At 48.9% G+C, this 24,388-nt stretch overlaps 1 protein-coding gene across 3 annotated transcripts in view; it reads left to right on the plus strand.

Annotated features, from left to right (window-relative positions):
- The window catches only part of plxna2 (plexin A2), a 129,476-nt gene that overhangs the window by 78,053 nt on the left and 27,035 nt on the right, over positions 1-24,388 (plus strand). For all 3 annotated transcript variants that reach the window (XM_057040396.1, XM_057040397.1, XM_057040398.1), the window contains exons 6-17: positions 3,525-3,648; positions 6,059-6,212; positions 7,819-7,915; positions 9,020-9,134; positions 9,515-9,715; positions 10,070-10,166; positions 10,270-10,469; positions 15,417-15,568; positions 18,082-18,199; positions 19,385-19,521; positions 20,329-20,496; positions 21,681-21,774. In XM_057040396.1, the coding sequence (XP_056896376.1) occupies positions 3,525-3,648; positions 6,059-6,212; positions 7,819-7,915; positions 9,020-9,134; positions 9,515-9,715; positions 10,070-10,166; positions 10,270-10,469; positions 15,417-15,568; positions 18,082-18,199; positions 19,385-19,521; positions 20,329-20,496; positions 21,681-21,774 (1,657 nt within the window). The remainder of the gene's footprint in view (positions 1-3,524; positions 3,649-6,058; positions 6,213-7,818; positions 7,916-9,019; positions 9,135-9,514; positions 9,716-10,069; positions 10,167-10,269; positions 10,470-15,416; positions 15,569-18,081; positions 18,200-19,384; positions 19,522-20,328; positions 20,497-21,680; positions 21,775-24,388) is intronic.

The raw sequence follows: 24,388 nt of genomic DNA on the forward strand, positions 1-24,388 counted from the left end.
ATTGGCAGCGGTGGGTCGGGGGACTGACATGAACTTTGGCTTTAAAGCAGCACCCAAAACCAACGCAGTAGCATGAATTTGGTTTGTGGTTAGCTACCTAGTTACATCATGCTAGCTTCATGACTGTACATAAATAGGAGGAAGCGTCCCCTGTCCCCCAGCAGCAGATATTCCTGATATCCTTCACTTCTGTATGAATCCGGGCTCCAGCTGAGATTAGGAGTCATTCGGAGTGACTGGAAGTATCGCATCGTTATTACTCCGATTAATTACCATTTTTCTTCCCATTAAAAAACGGTCTGAAGCACCACAGTCAGCAGCTGAGACCTTGGCTCTTATGGCGGACATTTTGGCTTTGCTGTAATGGGAGGAAGTGGCAGAGCAGCGGCCATCTTTTATTTATGTCAGTGGTTAAACTGGACTATTTCTCACTTTATGGCGCAGCATTAAAACTGCTCTAAATCAGTCAGTATTAAAATAAAATATTAAAGGGGGAGGAGGCACGAGCGCGCGTGCGTGTGCGTGTCCCGTGCTGCACATCGCCTCCCACCTGTTTCCTCTCTCCATGCTCCACCGCCGTCAGGCTTCATACATGTTTAGAGGATGAAGCTTCATTCCAGCAAATCAAATCTGACTTGCAAACACAACCTGCTAGCATGTCATTAATGTAAAGGATCGTTAAGTATCATCAAATATTCAGCATACACGTGTTGGGCTCCTGTTCACCTATGGCTTCCCAGCATGCTTCCTGCCTCCTCCAAGCATCCTTCCTTCCTCATCTCTGCTCTTCTGTCCTTTCCTCCTGCGGTCTGGCTCCAGCCTGGTGATTGTAAAATGGCTCCCCCCCTGTTCTCTCCTCCTGTTTTTAAACACAGCACTCGCAGCTCGAGCTGCAATCAGACAGACCTACGCAATTCCACTGAAGTGCTTAGATGTGGTAATGGGGAGGAGGGCTGCGAACACAGACATCTTTCCCCGCTGCCGGCCTCTTCTGTGGAGCCGCAAAGGTCTGGCTGTGTGTAGGTGTGCTCAGGAAAAGGTGTTGAGGTCGTGCTAGCTTCAGCGGGTGGATGGGAAGGCAAATCGTTAGCTTTAAATAGGTGGCTGTAACATTTAATGTGCCTGTGTAATTTTTACTGCTGTCATGCTAACATATATTTCTGCTGAACATTTTTGCTGCCTGTTACTGGTTTTCAGCAGAAAGCGGTAAAAAGGCTGTTAAGTGTTAGCATCTCACTTTAGCTTCTGCGGTTCATGCGATCGGCTTCTTGCCAGCATCCATCTCTAAAGAACGCTCGTCTCCCTAAAGTGGGAAATCTGTATTTTTTGCATGGGGCAACATTTTAAATTGCCAGCTGGAGTCAAACGTGTGCACGTGCTCACGAGCGCGCGTCCATGGAGACCATCACCGAGGCTCCTCGTTCTCCCCAGCGCTACCGCAGCAGCCCAACCCTGACAGCCACGGTGGTCAACGGCGTGCTGTGCAGTCTTACCTCCGGTTACAGCTCAAACGCTCTCGTGCACATCACACAAAGTGCACGAAGCACCCTGAGCCCTCCTGATGTTTTCTGCCATATGTGACTGCAGGAAATGCTTAAATCTGCATTCTTAGCTGGCAGCAGCGACGCTGAGCTGTGAGTAATGACGGCGTCAGCAGCCGTTCAGCACCATGGACAGGGCGCCGCGCCCTCGCCGACTCTTCCCCGCCGCCACCGGATGGAGGCGAGCCGCCCGTTCAGCCGCGTCGGTGCCGTCGGTCTCTGCCTGCTGACACAAATGATTTGGTCTTTGCATGCACGTGTGTGTGTGTGTGTGTGTGTAGTTGCTTTTGAGACAAAGAAATCCACTCACTGCGCATTTCCTTGAAGATTTCCTCATGTGAGCCCCCCCCCCCCTCTCAGGAATGTGAGCGATAGAACAAAAAGGATCTGGGAGGATACTGAGTGACAGGCCGGAGCCAGACAGGAGGATGAGGGGAGGGGGCGTCTGGAGGGGGAATATGAAGACCAGAGGATTCTAGTCAACACTCAGTGGCGTGCACTTCAGCTAATGAGAGAGGCAAGGGGTCAGCTTCTAACTACACAGAGATAATGGCCATCTCCTGAAACCATGGCAACAGCAGCCATCCTCCACCCCCTTGCTGCGCTCTCATTTTACTTGGCCCCGCTAAAAATGAATTTTTACTTAAAAAAAAAAAAGCGAGGAAAATCAATTCGGATCTTTTTGTTATTAAATAACCATCCAGGTTTTTATTTTGAATCTGTTCGGATTTTACACTTTTCTGGGATATTGTACCACAGCCTTCATCTGGAGCAGATAAAGTGGGATTTCCTGCCTCCGTCGTCACAGAATCACCAAACTGTTCTCAGCTTAAGAGAGTTGTGCTTATTTCAAGTTGTGCAAATGGGAGGCAAAGAGGGTAAACGTGCACGGCGGAATGACTCCTGAAGCTCCAGAGCCCAAGAAAAAAAAAAAAAAATCCACCGTGGAAACGAGGTACTAATTTAAAGCAACAATGTAAATTCCCCCCCCCCCGCCGAGCTGCATGAGGTCTGGATATCTGCGAGCTCGCTGAGGCCTCCAACCTCTGACAACATAATTGCAGACGGAGGCTGACGATGAAGATGTAGCTAAGTGTCAGTGTGGGTGAGAATCTGTGTTTAAGAAGCATGATACGAACCCTAACGTGCACTCACAGACACACACAGTCGGGGGGGGGGGGAAATGGACGGGGTGGTGCATCAGCACCCTGGACAGCGCCTGACCCGTCGGGGTCCAATTAGAGGCGCTGTGACCAGACAGTCAGTCAGACGGACGCACCGCTGGGGTGGAGGAGGATGGCGAGCCTTTGGTGTGACGGCTGCAGGCACAGCGCCGTTTTAATAAGGAGGAGGCAGCTGAGCTTTAATGAGGGAGGGTTTAATGTAGTGGACGGGGGAGTTGTCGCCGGTACTTGATACGCCGTCTGACCATTAAGAGCTCTCATGACTGAACGCTGTCCAATTTGCTCCTCGCACAGTGGCAGGTTCTGAAGGGTATAATGGGGCTGTGGGGCTAAATGCTGCGGGTTCGGTGGGTAAATGACCAAACGGAGACGGTGGGAATCCAGACACACCTTCAACATCTGTCCTGGAGAACAACTGTTGACATTTCAAACAGTTTCTGTAACTTTTGGATTCATCTGGATGGGGGGGGGGGGGGGGGGGGGCGGGTGTCTTCGTTCACCATATGTTTTGCAAACGAGCGCCGGCGTAACTGGATCAGACCGGCGAACGCGTCCCGTTCGCAGCTGCAGCGAACACAGAGCAAATCAGTTTGAGCAATTATGGAGGAGACGAGCGCGTCAGGCACCTGGTGGGACGCCCAAAAGCAGTTGTGAAGCAGTCTGGTTGCCATCAGACGGAGATCGTGGATCACAATAATGGCTGCACGAACAGAATTTGCTCCGTTTAAGTGGCCGTTCTCGCCAAATAAGCTCACATTTCAAACATCGATTATATATTTCTGTCTCTTTTTCTGTCCAGTTGTTCTCAGCGGAGCCGATGCGAGCGCGCCGAGGAGCCGTACCGCTTTGCTGCCTCTCTCAACCAGTGTGTGAAAGTCTCCGTGTACCCGGACAGCATCGCCGTGTCAGAGCCCAGCGTACCTGTGAGTATCTTCTCCAGCGCACAGGAAGCAGCCAGAGCTGCAGTTTCAGCCATTACTGTTCTGCATTAGAATGAATTAGCATATCTGCTACCCACGTACAGGGAAAAGGTTTTAAATGAACCCACAAGGTGGTTTACTTGGTCTTGATTGTGGCTGATGCATAAACATTAGATGGGAAGGTTCATAAGAGCTCTGCGTGGGGGTTTGGGCATGCATATGCTCACTCGGTTCAGAGCAATCAATGTGTGCCAAGACATGTTTGCGTGGGAGGGTGTGTAGGTGTTAAAGTTGTCCGAGTGCAACTCGGCGCAGCGCAGCCTTTGTGCACGGACTAAGACAAATCAGGCAGATAGAGCAGCTGTGAGAGGCTCCGCCCGCCCGTTTGCTGAGATGCTCCGTGTGTTTGTGCACGATCACACAGTTTCAGTTTTGGGCTGTTTAGCAGAAACAGAAAGCAAAACCAGCCCTCAAAACTCCTGCAGATATTCCAGCTCCCCCCTCTCCGTCAGAGTCATTTCCATATCTGTGCTCACACAAACACCTCATCGTTATCACAGCACTTCCTGTTGGGCCTGTTTTTACTCATTGTGGCTCCAGGTTAACTTCCTTCCAGCTAGTTGTAACATTTTCCAGCTCATGAGTGTCGCTGTTCCCCGTGACAACAGATTACATCTTACGTTTCTACCTCTTCAGCACTCATGAGCAGAACGCTTGTTTCACTTGTTCTGGCCTCGGACGCCATCTCTGTCCCGTCCAGTCCTCTGTAGAACTTCTCCTATTTGAGCACTTTGTTGCAAAAATGGACAAAAACACTCTGAGACGCTCAAGTTGACAGGGAGCGTTAGCGGTGCTGTGGACGGTGGAGCCGCTCCACGTGGGAGCGATCCAGCTGCCGAGAATAAAACAGTGACAACTCTGCCACCAATTAGACCTTTTACCGCTGCGGACGGGTGAAAAACACGGCAGCGACAACCTCCACAAGGACGGGAGAACAAAGGAGCAACAGCTCGTGAAGCACGAACGCTCTGTCTCTGAGTGTTTACCCAGATACCGCATGTGTCTTTACACAGCAATGAGCGCTAATTAAGAGAGCGGTTACTTGGGGAATTCCTCCTTGAACAAAAGACTTTGATTGCTTTAATCACGGATCTCTGTCACACACCTGAGAGTCAAAACAACACAAGCGTGGTGGAAGTAAAACAAGAGGTGATGAGTGGGAAAAAGGACGGGAATCATCAACCTGCTCGCTGGGTACCAGCGCGAGCCAGCTAACAAGGGAGGCAGCCGAGACAGTCAGCATCTCTTGAAAGTCCTACAGTTAAGCTGCTCAGCCGCCGCGCCCGTCCCAGTAGCCCTGCGGTGTTTAGTGAGATCCAGATAAAACAAAGAGAAACTTCAAACGGTATGGCCCAAAAATAACAGCTAATGGAAGAAGGCTGTGAAATGCCATGGTGATAATTATCCAGGCTGCCTCTCTTGGCTAGAGAGCCGGATCACACACCCTGCGTGCACCACACTTTTATTTATAGGAGAGCAGCTGAAAGACCCAGGCGCGGTGTCACCGCTCTCCAGAGGACGACTTCAAACGCCTCCGTGTTCATCTGCATGTTGGCGTGTTCCGAGCCCCGCGCCGGTGTGAGAGCGCGTGCTGCTTCCTGGTGTGTCCTTGTGAGGGAAGCATCCAATTGGCCGAGGAAGCGCTCCGTTTACTTTCCTGACTGCTGTTCAGATGGCTGCGCTGGCTGCTGCCGCCGCGTCGGCTGAATTGAAAAGGAAGATTAAGATCTAAGCGCGGGCGGGTTTTTTTTCAAAACCTCGTTATAATGTTGAGAACATTTCTGAGCAGCAACATGTTTTGGCAAAGTTAACGGCAGATTGTGCCACAGCAGCAGCAGCAGCCTGTTAGCTGCTGTAGATTCAGTGGAACACATTCCCGATGCCCCCCAGGAAACATGGAAGCTACATCATCGACGTGAGCGTCCCCTGTCAGGGCTACTCAATCAGCAGACAGTTGAGGACAGCCTGATCTCTGATTGGTCCGGCTCCTCCGCCAGGACACAAAACCAGGCTGTCTTGTTGGTGATTTGCTGAGGGGGACCTCAAGTGGATATTTCCTGCCCGCTTTCTTCTATCCGCCACTGACGGTTCCCCCCAAAGGAATTCAGACAGCCAGAGACGTCTACCCAAGGACACTTTCCAAGCAATTGAGTTTTTCTGCGTTGTAAATGCGAGGATGAACATTTTTCAGTGGGAACAAAAATTCAGAAGCTCATCTAAAAATAGGCTTCCTGTTATTGGGAATCTGGGTAGAAACATGTTAGACGTGAGAAGTATCCATCCTCGCCCATTAGGTATTTGAACGAACGGTTGTTCTGGCTGTTGCTGACCTGTTGCTGTTGTTTCTGTGCAGCTGCTGTTGAAGGTCAGTCATGTTCCAGACCTTTCTGCAGGCATCACCTGCTCCTTTGGAAACCTGACGGAGGTTGAGGGGCAGGTTAATGGCAACCAGATACTGTGTGTGTCTCCAGCCGCCAAGGATGTCCCCCTCATCCCCACTGACCAAGGTAGGCTTGCTCACCCCCCCCCACCCCATCGGCTGCTTTCACTCCATTTTTTAATTCGTCACCATTTTAGCCGCCTGTCTCTAAAGTTACAACCCTTAATCGATTCCAAATACCCACCTGAGGCAGTCGACATATATGTGACGAGCTCCCGCTGACCCAGGGTCGGTTCCCTGGAAGTAAAGTGCACTAGGCAGAAGTTATGTCTCATTATCGCTGATGGAGGATCAGACTGAGAGCTGCAGCTCCGCACATTACCGCCCAGAGAGGTTCTAACCAGCAGGAGGCTCGAGCGCTGATTCAATCTGCCAGTAAGTTGAAGATGCGCTGGAGGAGTTGATGCGGTAAATTAGTGTCTTAGCATCTGCGGCTACGATCTCTAGGATACCCGATGACTTCACGGGCTAAATATAATAATAAATGATCAGGAGAGTAGGCTGTTGTTGGGCTATTACAATTCCACTCTTGTTTGCTTGTTAGCAACAAAAAAAGGACATTTCTGAAAGCTGGACATAACTAAGAAGGCCTTTATTTTTATAAAGATTGTTGTGCGTGTGGCTCTGAGTCCAGGTAACACATTTCAGGAGGGTTTTTTCCTTTTTTTTTACAGAGGCAGCTGAGCATACAAACCTTTAGGTCCAGGAAGCAATAATAATATGCTAATCACCTCTCTACTATTCATGGAAATCTCGTGACCTTTCAGGCGTTCTCCAGACACACACCACAGTGGACCTGGCATTCACTCATTTGCAAACACATATATATCATTAGAAACACTCCCACCTGTTGTCTGTCAATAAATGCCTGTTGTCTGTCAATAAATACCTGTTGTCTGTCAGGCCGAACGGCTACAAACACCCTGAATAGTATAGTATGTGCAGAGTGTGGAAATCTCCGTGTGTTTGGGGGTTTGGTAAACCTCCTCCCAGTGTGTAAATGACAGCCCTGTTTGCCCAGAGCTCCCATGGGGCGTGGTGCATCAGACGCTAATATGAATGTTCCATCCTAGGTAAATGTCAGCCAGCCCCTCCTCCCACCACATCAACATCGGTGGACGACCGAGAAAGAAGGAAACCAGAGCAGGAAATGCGATTAAATATGGAAAACAAAAGGAAGGGGGAGAAATTAAAACAAAGCAAAGCGGGGGCGGCAGAGATAAAACTCCGAAAACCAGGAGACGCGTTTGTGCACTCAGGAAGAAGCAAATCGTGGAGGAGAGGAAGGACTCGTCTGACAAATGTGCAGTGGTAGAAGTCAGATAGGAGCCTCGTCTGCCGTCTGTAGAGATTTGTGCAACACAGCCTGATTTCCAACAGGTGCTGCGGAGAGAACAGGGCTCGGGGGGGTCATTCGAACCGCCCACACACTGAATGTCAGCTGTACCTCACACACACACACATACACACACACACACACACACACACACACACTGAAGCAACAGTCAGATTTAGCTGCTGTGTGGTGGAGAAACAATTTCATCTGCCACTAAAACTTTCTTAGTTTATTTCTCCATATTTCCAAGGAACCTCCATTTGGACGACATCATCAACTCTAAACTAGTCGGCTCAGGAATCCGCTGTAACGAATCCCGTCTCTCTCTCCCTTTCAGACTGGTCTGGGGTTGAGCTCCGGCTCAATTCTAAGGAAACGGGCCAGATGGTTATCAGCACAGAGGTGAAGTTTTACAACTGCAGCGTCCACCAGCTGTGAGTATCTGCCCACGTTCTCTCCTCAGAAGGATGGTTCATGTAACCTGATCTCCAGCCGCTCCCTGAGCTTTGCGATGGGATGTTTCTGCGCTGTTTGACGAATGAAGCTACAAACCGCACAGTTTTCTGCCTAACTGGGCTTCAGGAGCAGATTTGCCGGCACATTTCAGGCCACGTCTCTCCCTGATTGAGTGATGTTCGAATCCCTGGATTGGCGACATCAGTGGCGGCGGCGGCGCCTTTGCGATTGCTCTATTTATTCCAGTGTGGCTGATTCTGTCAGTGCTTGTTGCAAAAGCCCCCTCGACTGGGAGTGTTGCTGAATCGAGCAAGAAGAGACACGAGAGCAGTGATGCTAGCAGGGGCGTGGGACTCGTGGCTTGTCCTATTATCCTTTCAGGATGTCCTCAACATGTAATCTAAACGCTTCAGCTCGCTTGGACATAAATGTAGACAGTAAACACCGCGTCAATCAATTGAAAATCTTGTTTTACGGTGGATTTGTGTCTGTCGGTGCTTAAATGTTCTCTCCAGTCATCCACATTAACGGCAAACAGCAGAAAAAAAGCACATTTACCAAGCTGCCACACTTTGAAAGGAAATATGTTTAGGACACTGCTAGATTTCCTTAAAGGCCCAGAATACAACTGGCAGTGGCAGCATGTACCCAGTGGTGACACGGTGCACATCTAAAAATGGTCCCGCACGCAAACAGAAAGCGAACAGCTGGTAATTACAGCGACACTCCAACAATGTAAGGCTAATGGTAATTGCAGGATCAAGCTGTGCCAGTGTCTTAGTGTCCCCATTACTCCTCCACTCTCTGGCTCTGCCTGATTCTGCTGAGGAGGGCTGATGCGCGGCCTGCCGTCCACGCCAGCCACGCCGTGGCATCACTATTGCGTGGCCCTGAAAGATGTGTGTAGGGAGAACACGGCTGAGCAGCTATTAGTGAGGGTGCCAAGCGCAAGGGCACGGGAACAGCAGGTGCCCACTTGGGATCTGAACTCATTTCCTCTGTGGCAGTTGGACAAACTGGCTTTCTCTCTGACTCTGTGTGTGTGTGTGTGTGTGCGTGTGCGTGTGCGTGTGTGTGTGTAGGTGTCTGTCATGTGTGAACAGTGCCTTCCGCTGCCACTGGTGCAAGTACCGCAACCTGTGCACCCACGACCCCTCCAGCTGTTCCTTCCAGGAGGGCCGGGTCAACGCCTCTGAGGTCAGTGGGACGTTTGCATCCACAATCACATGCGTAATCTTCGTTCAAGCACAACTGCACATCTTTCTTACCGTCCTTTGCTCGTCTTCCTCCCCCCACCCCCGTGCTGGCTCTCTCATCCTGCGTTACGTCTCAGTCTTCAGGAAGACGCCCATCCAAGCTTATTTTGTTTAAAAACGGCATTTCAGACTCAAATTCTGCAGTTTCGACTTTTTTATCGAGTTTAGCTCGTTTTAGCATTGACGTGATGTTGCTGGTGACAAACTACCCACAATACACCTGGCCCTACACGCTGAGACAATGTGCCAAAATGAAGTCAAGCAAATCAAAGCAGATGAATATTCATCTTGTTCCGCTCCGTGTCCCTGTCCTTCGTGCAGGACTGTCCCCAGCTGGTGCGCTCTGAGGAGATTCTGATCCCAGCGGGGGAGGTTAAACCCATCACACTGAAGGCCAAGAACCTGCCGCAGCCTCAGTCTGGCCAGCGGGGGTACGAGTGTGTCCTCCACATCCAGGGGGTCAGCCACCGAGTGACGGCGCTCCGCTTCAACAGCTCCAGCGTGCAGTGCCAGAACAGCTCGGTAGGTTGACGCCGGGATCCAGGATGGGCCAAATGAGTAAATAATCTGGGCTGCAACACAAACCTACACAATGGAAGCCAGGCTGGATTTAGGAGTGCAGCAGGATTCACAGGAAAAGGCCAAAATGAAAGGCCACCAGAAGAGGGACGTCTGGGCGTCCCTCTTCTGGTGGCCTTTCATTTTGTCAGCTCCTGGAAGATGAGATGATGTAACTGTGAGGAAACTTTGGTCAAGCGTACATTACTGCTGCAGCTGAACTGGATCGGGGTAATGGACAGGTCTGGATCGGCTCACTGAAACCACCCCCCCCTCTCTGTCTGTCTTCTCCTCTCTCATCCTCATCCCCTGCTGCAGTATCTGTACGAGGGGATGAAAATCAGCGAGCTGCCTGTGGATTTCTCTGTCGTCTGGAACGGAAACTTCATCATCGATAACCCAGAAAACATCCAAGGTGAGACCACGTCAGTCAGGATAGAGACGTCTAACATCCCATAATTAAGGAGGCTCGCTTGATAAAGAATCCAGACGTCATCAGTGCTTCTTCTCTCCCTCAGTGCACTTGTACAAGTGCGCGGCCCAGCGAGACAGCTGCGGCATGTGTCTGAAGGCAGAGAGGAAGTTCCAGTGTGGCTGGTGCAGCGGAGAAGGGAGGTGCACCCTGCGGCACCACTGCCCCCCCATCAACCCGTACACCAGCCACTGGCTGAACCTGTCCAGCAAGAATGTCAAATGCACCAACCCACGCATCACCGAGGTCAGCACCCACAATCCTCTGCTGCTGCCCACTCGCGGTCGCCGCCGATCGATGCGCAGTGATCAGCATCCTGTTTATTTTAGCTGATTCCGTTAGATACGTTTACCTGACAGCTCCGAGGGGTTTGTGCTGTTCCAACATTAGCCGAGAACCAAATGTTCTGCTCTGACGAAGTTGAGAGGTTAAAAGCCTACTTTAATGCATCCAGACACGGAATTTATGGGATCACAAATACACTTTTTTTAATTAATCAAAATATGTTGATTGTTTTATCCACTATTTAATATAATCGCCTCTAATCATGTCGGTTCTTCCGTGTAAATGTATCAAATGTATTTGTGTTTGATTCCCAAGCTCACATTGATTGTGAGGCTCCATTTCTCTTCTCTGCATTGTCCATTTTTACATATATAATCCTCACATTCCGGGCCAGGCTGAGCAGATATGTAGGATTTTTGACAATCAAATGTCATTGAGCACTTTTGCATGAGACGCAGCTTTGCTACTTAGTTCTGTTTTCTTTGGGATGCAAACAGAATGAGAACGAGCGTTAAAGAGGCTCCCCGGGGGGGCGGACACGCTCAATGCCTGCAGAGCTGCTAACGTTCTGCCTTCTCATCTTATTTCTTTCTCTAACTCGCAGCACATTTATAGATTGTCCTTTTTTATTGCAAGAAAAGTCATCTATATAGCTGCTGCGCATTAATGAGGCTTTGTGACCACGTGCACGGCTCTCCCTTCACAGTTTTACCTCACGAGATTTGTTCGATACTTGAAAGGTAACTTTGGTAACAACTAGAAAGGCAGCATCACCAGACCCCCTTTAGGTCTTTGTTAGACTTTCAGAATGGAGATGTTATTTTCCTCCTTCCCATAGTTCAGGTCAGCTGGAGGCTCCTCTCATGTCAGATCATCACCTGGAAGTGCTCAGCTGTCTCCTGGTGTGTAGACCCTCCCCTAGCTCACCCCGCGTGGTGGATCTGCTGTCACATGGGGTCAGACCCTGAGGAGATGCTCTCTAATTAGTGCGCTGTGGTTAACCCATCAGACCTCTCTGCCTCCACAATTAATTCACTTTGCATCTTCTTCCTCCAGCACGGCCGACGCCAGCCAATTAGAAATTCACACCAACAACTCGGTTTACTGACCCGCTAAAGTGTACACAGAGGAGGCAAAAACATGAGTTTGGGTTGAGGAGATGCATCAGCACACACACCCCCCCCCCCCCACACACACACACACACCCGTCCCCGTCCCAATCCTCCTCACTATCTCTGACTCATCTCGGTGAATTAAATTACACTCTTGTGGAGCTCCATTATGCTTTCAGTTTGTCATTCTATGGCACATTCAGGCTGCCATCCAGCGGAACATGACTCATTCCCTCCGTGTTGGAGCTGTGGCGCGATCAGCGAGGCCACCGATCTTTCGCCGCTTCATCCGTCAGCCTGCAAACATTAATGCTCAAAGATGGCTGATTTACAAGCATCGGAACGCTCAAACGGTCCAAGGAGAGTACATAAAGGGACTATTGTTTTGGAGCTGCGAGCACAGAACTCGGCCCAGTCACCCGTGGATGAGCGGCGCTCAAGTGCCGTCGTGTTGGAGCTTTACGTTCTATATTGATCGTAACTCCTGACCTTCAAACTGGCGAGATATCACCTCAGTGAAGATATCAACGCGTTCAGATATCAAATAAAGACAGCAGCTTAATGCACCAGCAGCCAGAGCCGAGCCAGAGCTTCCTGTCTTAATCAAGCCAAAACCAGAGTACACAAACTCCCCCTCTCTCTCTCTCTCTCTCTGGGTCTCTCTCTCACATGCACACACACCAAATCTTCCACCTACGGATCAGCCGTGGCCTGAAACGCTGATGTAAAAATGTATTTCCAGCCGGATTTCGTGTAGGATCGATGCAACAAGTCCGACGTTGCGGCAGAAGTGCGGCGGGCTCGCTGGAACAGATACAAGCGCTCCGACGGTTTATCCGGGATAGATTATCGCTGCAGACAGAAGATTGATGGCTGAAGTGTGGAAAAGCAGCCGTTCGGGTTTGGAGCTCGTGAGAACAAAAGCGGCAGCAGAAACGGTCGGAAAGGTGAAAGATTCCAGGAAGCAGCGCGCAGATCTGTTTACAGCTCATCTGATTTGCATCATTTACATGAACACACACACACACACACCAGTATTTCTCCATTCATCTGCCCCCCCCCCCCCCCTGCACCCCTTCACCCCAGTCTCACAGTGATTACAGTTTCGTTTGGACTCAGACATCCCCCAGTGGGCTGAATTATTAATAAATTCCGTTTCGATCGTACGCGCCCGCTCCTCCGTCATGAGCTGATTTGTATACATACTTACACGTTAGTAGATGTGCCCACCTCAGGATCAGCCTCCTGAATAATTAATGTTTCTATTAAGTGCCCCCCGCCACGGCCCATTAATATTGAAGAGATGTAAGCCCCCACTAACAGCAGAGGGAATGACATCAAATGAAGCTGGGACTTGGATGCTTCTATGGAAGCGGCTCCTGGCCGGGCTGAGGCTGGTTTACACTACAACACACAGCTTCCCTCTCTGCTCGTGGAAAATGCTTCTTTTTAGGGAAAAAAAAGCTGAAATCAAAGTTCACAGATTCAGCCCACATGTCTGCTTTATTCACTCTTATTGCAGGCTGCATCTCCACGTGACGACCAGTCATTTATGCTCCCGTAGAGAATCGCATGGAGATTTACTGACAGCGAGTGATCAAACCCATTAAACGCTGCTCACAATCAACTGGAATGAGTGCGAGTGGTTCGAAGGCAGCTCCCGAATCGCATCCAGGTTTATTTCATTTCAAAAGCAAACATTTCAGCCCCAGCAGAAGCAGAAATGCACCGTTTTTGCCATCCAGTTAATTCTCTGAGAACCTCTGAGCGCTAAAATCCTTTTGAAATAATTGATTTCAGAGACTAAGCAATAAGAATGCCTTTTATTTTGGGAATATTTGCTGTAGGATATTTGCTCTTGGAGCGTGTTACTGGCTAACGCCGGCCGCTGCGGGTGGGGGGGGGGGGGGGGGGGGGGGGGCACTGCGGCGCCTTGGCTGCGTCGGCACAACTTTCCCCACTGTTACTTTAGCTGAATAAGGCGAGACTCTGACCAGCCTCCCCGGGCTGCTCACATGTCCAGCCTCTTCTCCGTCTCCGTTCTTCTTCTTGCCCTCTGGTTGGTTTTGGGCTGTTTGCTGCGACACTCGTTGCCAGGCGGGCAGCGGCGGCGGCCTTAAAAGGATTACACAGCGAGCATGACGCGGTGGCACGGGGTGAAAACCGGGAAGCGTGGGCAGCAGGGTGTGAGTGCAAGTCCGTTCTCCTGTAAGTCAAGAAAGGGGCTACGTGTCACATGACCCGAGGGAGGTGAACTGAAAAGAAAGAAAGTTCATTCCAAGGAGTTCATCCGTCAGTGTCAGGAGACGGCGTTTTCCCTCTGAATTCATTCACAGCTCCCTTTTTTTTGACACTGTTAGTGTTTGTGAGAGGAGCGGAACTTCTCTCTCACGCCCTCGGCCCGCCGACACGGGTGGCGTCAGCCTTTGAAGAGGTGGTTTCTCCGAGATCCACTCGTGAATCCAGTTGTGCCAGTGGGGGGCTCAGCCAAATGGGTTTCATGCATGGATTAGACTGCACTTGTTCCATCATGGGAAGCATCCCTTCCTCCCCCGGGGTGGAAGGAGGAGGTCTCCGGAGCGTTCGGCAGGACCGTCTGCTGCGTCCATCAGGCCGAGCGACCCCAACGCTTTGTTCCTGACGTCTCCTGATGCTCATCCACTTTAAAATGATCACGTGCACGATGACAAAGCCAAATGAAAAAACTTGGACACTGGGTCCAAACTTCCGGACGTACTCACTTTTGACAAAATGAGTATTTTTTTTCCTCCTGTTTGCTCTCAGGAACATGCTCACATTCTCTCCGAGGCCCTTTCGCTGCTTACGTAACCATCGTTAAGTCTACTCGAATAGCTGCTGCCACCGCCTGACATGGATATATTTAGCCATTATTCCCCCCCCCCCCTTTATAGCCTGCATGCCCAAGCAGTGCTAAAAGATTCATGTATTCAGACCCCTCAGGCTGTGCAGTGACACAGTTACTTTACATCCAGAGCAATTAATGTCCACTGAATCTACTGTAGATTACAACGTTGCCTCCCAAAGGGGAGGCTGTACTGCTGTAGTGGGTGTTGGCACCGTTGGTAGGGGAGGGCTTGTGGCACCACTGGAAGAGTCCCCACCGTGCAGTATTTTGTGGCTCAGCAAGCACACAGAATTTACCTTATTTGTCTTTTTTTCCCTCTGCCCGCCCGGCGCGTAATAGCCTATTGATTGTGTACACAGGATCTGCAGCGCAGCACAACAAAGTGACGGTCTTCTCCTCCTCTCGACCCTCCTCTTCCTCAGTCTTCTCTGTCCCGTTACGCTGTTTCCTCCATCTGCGCTCGTCCTCTACAACTTCCTCCTCTTTTCTTCTGTTGCGGAGGGCTGGACGGGGGCCAGGCGGCAGCCTCGACAGGGCTCCACAGCACAGACGGCATTCTGCCACTTCTGTGCCAAGGTCACGCTGGGCAGCCATATTGTATTTTATGAGTAGGAGGTCTGCAGCAACCATTCATATGACCCCTATTTAGATTTATTATCCATGCATACAGGAAGAGATCCTGAACAGACACCTTCCACAATGTAAATCTAATTTTCTTAATTGGTAGGTGACCTTTACTGGCTGCAAAGGGGGGGCTGAGGAATAGATTTTTTTTAAAAAGATAAAAATTGTGTGTGAGTTCATGTATATGATTATGATACTGAGACAGGAGCCATTTTTCTAAGTGGACCAAACTTTCTACTTAGCTATAATGAAACCCTCAAGATTTCTTTTTTAACCCTCCATTGTTTGGTTTTGTGTTTACTTCAGGTGACCCCAGTTGCCGGACCACCGGAGGGTGGAACGAGGGTGACCATACATGGCACAAATCTGGGTCTGGCCTTCTCGGACATGGTGGGCAATGTGGAGGTGGCAGGGGTACGGTGCACCCCAGTAGAGGATGGCTATATCATCGCTGAGCAGTAAGTCACTCTAGTCATGCTACATAAAAAAATAAATACGACCAATGGAGAAATATTCATAGTTTAATAAGGTCTCACTTCCTTTTATCCCCTGAGGGGAGTCACAAATAGAGCTGCAAGATGATGAAAATGCAAACGATAACACTCCTAATATCATTTTCCAGAACTGCCGTTTAAGCTAGCAGCTGTTAATATATTTGCATTATTTGTAATATATTTAAACAAAGAAAAAGCCTGAAGACCAACGATTGGAACCAGTCCAAAGAGTCTGGACCCTGGCGTTGTTGTTTCCTCTTCATCACACAGCAGCACAGTTGTCTGTCCCTGTAGCTAAGCTAGCCCGCTACAGTCCCGTAACAGCTGTGTGTGTTTACTTGTGTTTGCCTACTTAATTGTCTCCTGCTGTGCGTTCATCAGGCTGAAGTCTGTCTTGTTCACCCTGAACTAATGAAACACTGCCCATTACACACAACTCACCCTTCTCCCTGATGGCCAGACACACACACACACACACACACACACATTGAGATGCTCGCTCGACATCCCCAGGTGATGCAAGGCTTTGTAAAGGGTTTTTTTTTGGGGGTTGTTTTTTTTTACAAATGTGTGATTCCAAGATAAGGATTTAAATTAGGTTTGAGATTCTTCAGCATTACTAAATAAAGGTTTGTGTGCAACAGTAGAGGCATCCGTTTGGCAACACCACCTTTTATGAGATGCTGTTTTTCTGCAGTTGTCACCTATAATGGAGATTTTTCTGGATTGACATTTTTATTTCAGTCACATCCTTCAGGACGTTTGAATCCAATAAATCTACCACAAGAGCTGTTGTTGCTGACATCTTCAACATTAATCATTACACATTTAGCTAGCATCGTTGGGCATTAGTGAATCCTCTCGGCCAACAAAGTCTTTGACTTCAGTAACGATGGTAACCAACAAACCTGCCCATACCTTTTAGGGATTAGATGGAGTCTTCTCCAATCTCCAGATGGAGAAGAGTGTGAAGGTTTTAATCCAGTAAAGCTTGGCTGACACATGCACATGCGTGCACACACAGGCTACCATGCTGATGACTCTCTGAGGAGCCTTTAACCCTGTTTCTTTCCTTGGCCTATTTCTGCCCCCAGAAAGAAAAGAGCCCAGAGCTGCAGCTCTCACACTCCTGAGTTTAAAGTCTGTGTGTGTGTGTGTGTGTGTGTGTGTGTGTGTGTGTGTGTGTGTGTGTGTGTGCGTGCGTGCATGCGTGTGTGTGTGTGCGTGTGTGTGTGTGTGTGTGTGTTTGGGTTGGTCACCGTGTGACAGCTGTAGACGTTGTTAACTGATGCACTGATCTGTGCAATTTTAATAAAACAGAAGGCAAATTTGACATTTAAAGAGGAGGGAAAAACTATACATTATATATAGGTTATCAGTCTTGTTTACTCCCGTGAGTGTGAAGCCTCCTGTCTTTAAAGAAACACCCTCATCTGTTGGGGTTTCACCCTCACTGTTGCCCACTTCCACAAAATAGTTGGGTTTTCGTTCTGTATCCGGTTTGGGTTCAACAGAAAGAGAAGGCAGGTAAAGGGTCTTCACTGCCCCCTGGTGGCTGACTGCAGCGATGGAATAAGCCCCTCCTGCTTCCGTTATTTTAAGGGGGAGTTCATTCATTTGAAATAATCATTTTTAATATCATGAAATCAAGGCGTCCTTTCATTATGAGCATACACATACAATACTATATTATCTCCTATTTTCCAATTGTCTTTGTGGAAGAGTAACGTCCCATCACCTTGGAATGTTGACACATATTCCCATAAATGCACAGCTTCATAAAAACTGCCGACCTTTTGTCTGCAAGGATGAACTCACCTCACTTGCTCTTTGCCGATGTTTATTTAATGCCTCTCTGCAGTCACTGCTAGCTCCAGAACTAATGCGTCTGCCCCCCTCGGTGTGTTGCGCCCCTGCCTGGTTCTGCCAACTGCGTCAAGACGCTTTCTGTCTGCTTGTGCTTTATTACTCTCTGGCACCAACAATCAATAGACAGCCTCATTTTATCGTGTCATTTGAAGCACTCACCTGCAGCGCGGTGTGACACCCGATCACATGGCATGATAAAGCTGTAAATCTGTATCGACCCGGCTCTGGGATTTGCATTAGCCGCGCCACGCTGGCAGAGCATCGGCGCTGCTGTTAATTTAGTACATCACTCAGGCTGGATGTGTTGAGTGCAGGGAAGCGCCGCGCCGGCCTCATCTGAAGACCGTCATCCAGGGGATTCTTGTCAACGGCTGGATGAGACCCGAAAAGAAATGAGTGAGATAACAAAAGAAGATTGCATTTGGAGTGGAGAATGAATCGATAGCGAGCGGAGGAGTGCTTCGATTACCCGCTCTCTGTTTCACTCGAGCATTTAAATATGCCAACAACTTTGGGCTTTGTTATTTTGGAGGACTGCTGCGGTTCTGCTTATGATAGCTTCATTTTCACTGTGCTTTTTTATAAGGATTCTTTTCCCGGTTCTGCAGGATCGTATGTGAAATGGATCCAGCTCCTCTGGACATCAGACCCGGTCCAGTTCAGCTGTGTGTTGGAGAGTGCCGACCAGAACTCAGGGCTCGCTCCTTACAACTCTACTCCTTTGTGGTAACGACGACGCTCACACCACGTTGCCCTGTAACACCCCATAATATTCTAATCATCACTAAAGCTCTGCTGTACATCGGGTCAACAGCGCCGCACAAATATGCTACAAAATATACATGTTTTCCAATTAAGAGCAAATCATAATTTTCTTTTCATGTGCCACCGGCGAACGGTGACGTGCGGGTTGCCATGACGACGCACAGCTCGGTGGATTCTTACTTATGCAGATATCCTTTTACTTTTACTTTTGAAGCAGAAGGCCGTCGGTGCTGCAACATGTCGTAGCGCTACGGCCGCAGCACGTTCTGCTGCAGATGTTGGCGGAAATGCGCTCGACGCCAAGAATTAGGCGAAATCCCAAAGCGTAAAACATTAAACTTGTTCTCCTCTCGCCTCCGTTTGTCTTCGTGCACGTAGTTGCGCTCAAATCTGTGTCTGAGCGAGCTGCTGAGGTCGCCGTTGTCATTCACAGGCAACGATTAGCACCCCTTCAACAGTTAGCCCTGTTATTCCCGGGGTCTGTGACCTTCCTGGTGTCTCGGCTGCTCTTGCTCCCTTTCTTGGATCTGTTGCTCTTTGTTGCGGTGGAATTCCTTCTTCAATACGTTGGAGCTGGAAAACGGCACGAGAGACAGATCGCTCCCGGAAAAAATAACAATGCATTACGGCGCGAGTGTTTTCCAGTGACGGCGTTAATGTGCGAGCAATAAGCCAGGGGTTGTGAAAATGACATTGCGTGACACAGTAAGTTGTGTTTAAATAGTTGTTGCATCTTGCGCAACGCAGGGGCGGCTGCGCTTTTCCCTGTCCGCGTGCGTTTCTCTCTTTGACAGACTGTCGCTGGGATATTTCTCCATCTGTTAGCTTGATGGCGGCCTAGCTGCCCCCAGCTGAAAACACTAGTTATTTTCAGACGGTCTTTAAAAAGCGTCGCTCAGACACAAGCCCGTAGTGTGTTCGTGCGACACAGGGGAGGATCTCTCAGGGACAGAAGCCACCGGCTTTGTGCCACGTTGCCATCAGGATGAGTATAATTTTCTGGGGATAAGAAGCAAAACATGGGAGCTTAAAACACAAATGCACTTTTCTGACAAACATGTTCTTTTTTTAATCCGCCATTTGTCTGGTTTCCTCTGCATCATTCTCACGGACTCGTAACCTCTGTTTCTCTGCGTCTGGGTTTAGACGCCCACAGTCACAGGTTTGTCCCCCAGTCGGGGCCCAGAGTCTGGGGGCACCAAAGTCACCATAATGGGAGAGAACCTGGGTGCTGGCAGCGCCGTCACCGTCCTGTTCGGAAACCAAACCTGCGAGTTCTTCGGGTGAGATGCCGTCCTGTAATGATCTTTTTTTTAAAAATGGAATGTGAATTTCTGTCATGTTGGCACCTCCAAAAATATCTGTGCGAAGGTGCACGAGGCCTGGACGACTAAATGACAGCATCCGTCACCGTCTGTGTAGATATATGGGATGCATCAAATTAAAAAAGGAATCAAAACAACACCGCTTGCCTCAGAGATAATGTGGATTAGTCTGTGTAAACGCTCCTGCATTCATGCTCTCTTGTACATTTTCTCTTGCTATTATGTGATTTCCCCCAGGGGAAAGCCTTTTCTCTCTGTGTCAGATACGTATGTAAATTTTAATAAGGTTTTGATGACCTACTGCATCAAACTGTAATAATAGCTCCTGGAAATCCTGGCACTCTTATTGATTTTCCTTCATTTCCATCCAGTCCGTTTTTTCTGTTGCTTTTAATCCTCTTTTCTCCCACTCCCAGTTTCTCTCTGAGTGGTAGGTGTTGCAGGCATCTCAGTATCAGCCTGCCACAGTCGTCTAAATGTGATCTTGTAAGGTTGAGGAGTCGAGACAGCTTTGATGAGAGATGGGGCTAATTACTGGTTTGTGCCTGGCATGGTGAGGTGAGGATGGGAGACGTTCAATCATCCTCTCCTCTGTTAATGAGTTTGGAAAAAGAGGGTGGACAGGAACATGGAACCAAGGAGAGAAAGAGGGGTGGAGCACAAATGCTTGTGATTAAAGAGGACGTTCAACTCGTGCGCTCATATAAAAATTAGATCTTAAAATTTCCACAGTGCTGAGTGAATAACTCTCCCTCTCCCCTTTAGACGGACCATGACAGAGATCGTGTGCTACTCCGCCCCCTCCCTGTCTGGAGTGGGACCCGTGCAGATCAGCGTGAGCGTGGACCGTGCCCAGATCAGGGAGAGCCTCACCTTCGACTACATTGAGGATCCAACCGTTCAGCGCATTGACCCAGACTGGAGCATCGCCAGGTAAACCCGAATGAGTCCGGCCTCCGCCGAGCCCAGCAGGCCTAGCGTGTGCCATCAATACGGCGGAATTCTCAAACGTGACACGAGATGACGGCCAACGATTCATCCAACCCAGATATAAATCAGATCGTCTACGGATCCGTTTGTTTAGGCGAAGTCGAAGCTGAATTTCTGTGTTGAGGGAGAAGCAACAAACTCAGAAGAGAACAGGATGTAAAACACTTGACTTATAGGAGGGTCAATCGGAATTCTGAGGTGTATGTGTGACCTTCTTCTCCTCCAGTCGAACAGTCCCAACCCGCCCGAGCCGGCAAAGCCGACACGGGTCAATACTGCACATTCAATTAATGTTAGCTTCTCTTCCAATTAGTCTGGATCTGATAGAAGTGGCAGAGTTTGCCGATTGCAGCGCTCGGATAGTGTTGAGTCTGAGAATCCTTTTCGAATTTGATGTTGATCCATCTGTAGAGCGCTCCTGGCTGATGGACCCTCCTGCTCTATACAGCGCTAATTAAAGGGGGTAAAGGATGAAGATGGAGCTGAGGCTTTGCTGAACAATGTGCTGCCAGAGGTGTGAGACCACAGCAGATGGCTGAGGCTTGCAGACGGAGTGCACGGGACAGTGTTGAGTGGTAGCGCTGAGGGAAAGATGGAGGGAACATGGAGAGATAAGGATGAGGAATGGTGTCAGATTGGCTCTCACAGATGAAGAAGCAGAGGAAATGCTCCAGTTTGACAGTTCTAATTCTGTCTGTTCCTACGTGGTCCTGTATGTTCTTTCAGCGTGCCGCCCTGACAACACAAATAACAACCATCAGCCCAAATAGCTGAAGAAGAGCCCCACATCCAGCACTCCCTCTCCTGTTCTCTTCATTCATCTAGTTAAGTTTTATGGGATGCACACCAACCTCTGCCTGTTCTAGATCCCGGTCCACATCAGTTGCTTTCAGCAAACAAGTCAGTTAAGAAGCATCTTGAAGCAGCCACCACTCAAAGGCCGTTATCTCGCAAAAGAAAGGGTGAAAGTCTGGTTTGAAGTGCTTCTTTCCCAATGAAGTCAGCATTCTAAAGAGGTGTTGGACCTGCTGACGTTTGATCCTCATTTGCATTTGAAGTCTTACATTTTTTAAGATTTGCTGGAATAATTCAAACCTGTGCAATAAAGTTTCTGCCCCCCCCCACAGTGGCCACACCCCTCTGCTGGTGACAGGGACGAATCTGGATGTGGTCCAGGAGCCGAGGATCCGGGTTAAATATGCTGGCCGGGAGTCCGTCAATGTAAGAAAACTCTGCTTTCTTAATTCATTAATAACCAAGTGCTGTCATAAAAGCCATTAAAAGCCACAGCAGTGCTGCTCCGCCTGGGTAAAAAGAGTTATTATCTCTCCTAACACCTCTCCGGCCTTCTGTGCTTACCTGAATTCCACTTGAGTTGAGTTATCTCAAGCACTCCAACAAGCATTTGAATAATGCAGCCAGCTGAAGGTATTCATTATTTTCTCAAGAGTTTAGACAGACTTTTCCGGAAGCTAAATCTCAGCTGCATCCACTCGACCTGCTAAACCACATTCTACATACACAATTTCTACACCAGCATCATCCGCTCTCAAAATGACTTTATAAGCAGACAGCTTTGCAGGAGGTTGGTAGAGGTGGTCATTTGGGGAGTGAGAAGTCGGTGTACGTGATCAGTGGGGGGGTCCTAATGGGTTTCAATGGAAGATTAACTTTGGTCAGAAGTCTCTGGTCAGCATAAAGAGCACTTGTATAATCAAAGTCTGGGCTGCAGGAAATCATTACAAACTGCATCTGAGCCTCTGTCCCGGAGCTCCGTGTTTAATTAAGAGGATGGGATTTCCTCTCTGTGGTCTGGGGAAAGGTGGGGAGATCAGACCAGTGGAGGAAATGGGAGGGAGAAGCATAGACGGCACGAGAGGATGCGAGGAGAGAAAGGCCGGAGAAGGAATCCTGTCCGTGCCAAGTGCACACGCCTGAGGAGCTGCTCGGGGGACAAATAGTGTCTTTGCATGATCAAAAATAAGCTTAGTAGCTTGAGTTGTGTTTTTTTTTTTCTTTTAAACCCAAGTTCAGTCACAATGGGCCAAAGAAAAGAGGGGAACAAAGATTTAAATGAGGTTAAATGTGATATAAAAAGAAAACACAAGACGCGGGGGTGAACCCAGAACCAACAAAGCAAATCTGGCTGCGTTTACACACGGCGCACGTTTGCTGCGGAGCGCTACACAATCGGGCACATTTGGCCCCATTTTGTATCCCCACTACAGCAGTGTAGCATCAAACTCATGCTTTATTTATACCGACTCCGGACAGGTGGATGCTGCTTACGCATGCATACACAAGGTACTTAAATGTCACGTGTGACAGGATACGCAGATTCGTCCAGACGTTCGTGCCCGTCCTCCCAATAACGTGAATAGGCTGAAAATGTCTGACTGGCTGAGCAAATGTTGGTTCAGGCAAAATTGCAGCTCTGCCTGCCGCCTTTCCTCACTTCAGAATGTGCTTTCCTCAAAAGGTTATACGAAGCCTAGCAATTAAACATGTAATCCAAATGTGAGCTTTTTTATGTTTAGAGAGGAGAAGGTGAGCAGCTCCTGGAGACCCGGTGGAATGGGATTTGATTCATCCTCGTGTGGCTGCTGCAATATCTGATTTGTCAGCTTGAAAGAGAGTTTTTACCCTGTCAATTTCTTTCAACTCTGCTCACTCACACGCCTCAAAAGAAGCCCATATTATAAATTTGATTGGATTCTGTAGGCAGAGAAAATGAATTTCTCTTAAATGCTAAGGTTACGGCTACCCGTCCCTCATCCCGGCCTCACCCCCATCCTGGATCCTTTTCCCTTTCTGTTACTGGAAGAAGGCAAACACGAGAGCAGGCGGCAGCAATAAAAACTGCCGTCTTTCAAATGATCACCTGTCTCCCTCTAAATTGCTTCCCTCTCACTCATGTCACTTGTATGGATTCACAAAGAAACCAGGAGAGGTGAAAAAGACAATTTTCTTTGTAAAATGCTCTGTTCCTGTCAGGGGATTCATGGGCGAAACATTTATCATAATCTCGATTGGAGCTAAAAGGGTTATTGTCCGGCTCCTGATGGTTTCGCAGACCCAGACAGATTCCCTTTAACGTACTCGCCGCATTTAAGATGATTGAGCTGAATGTCAGGATCTGTCCATCATTGGCAGCCGCGTGCCCGTCAAGTCAATGAAGACTATTCGTTTATGGATAAAGTACAGAAATGCCCATAAATGAGCATCAGAACCAGGATGTGGAACTTGTGGTTGACAACCATTTTCCTCTTACTTCCAGCTGAATTATGCCATTATTGAGGCCTGTTGCGTCGAGCCTCGGAGCCATAATATCCTCGCGCGTGTTATTAACTGGAACCTGAGCGCTCCAGGTCCCCTCTGGCTGGTTGTGTAGAGGTCCAGGAAGCACTGATCACCATAAACAGTGGTAGTTGTTCATATGGGTAACATCATTGTAATAACTTTCTACTCTCGGCCGTATCCAGGTGCAATAAGATGCCAGAAATGTCAGTAGTTTTATCATCTTGAGAGGTTCATTAAATCATGAGCAGCACCTACAGTCCACACGAGTAGCTTCTGCTGGCTTTAAAACCAGAGAGAAGGCAGTTCGTACAGTCGATTTTTAACTCGGAGGGACGACTGGCTGCATTTGCTGCGATTAAATATCACACAGATCATTGGTGGATGGACCCGGGCCAAAGTTAGAATTAAATCTGGCACCGGGAGTTAGTGGGAAACAGACGGTGTAGGAGTAACAGGAACGGCTATTGAATGTCAGCCTCCGAATGACCTTTGACTCTGCAACCTTTCGCATTTTTCCTACGCTCATCTGCACAAC

The sequence above is a fragment of the Takifugu flavidus genome, chromosome 8 (genome assembly GCF_003711565.1).
Source record: "Takifugu flavidus isolate HTHZ2018 chromosome 8, ASM371156v2, whole genome shotgun sequence".
NCBI classification, from domain to species: Eukaryota; Metazoa; Chordata; class Actinopteri; order Tetraodontiformes; family Tetraodontidae; genus Takifugu; species Takifugu flavidus.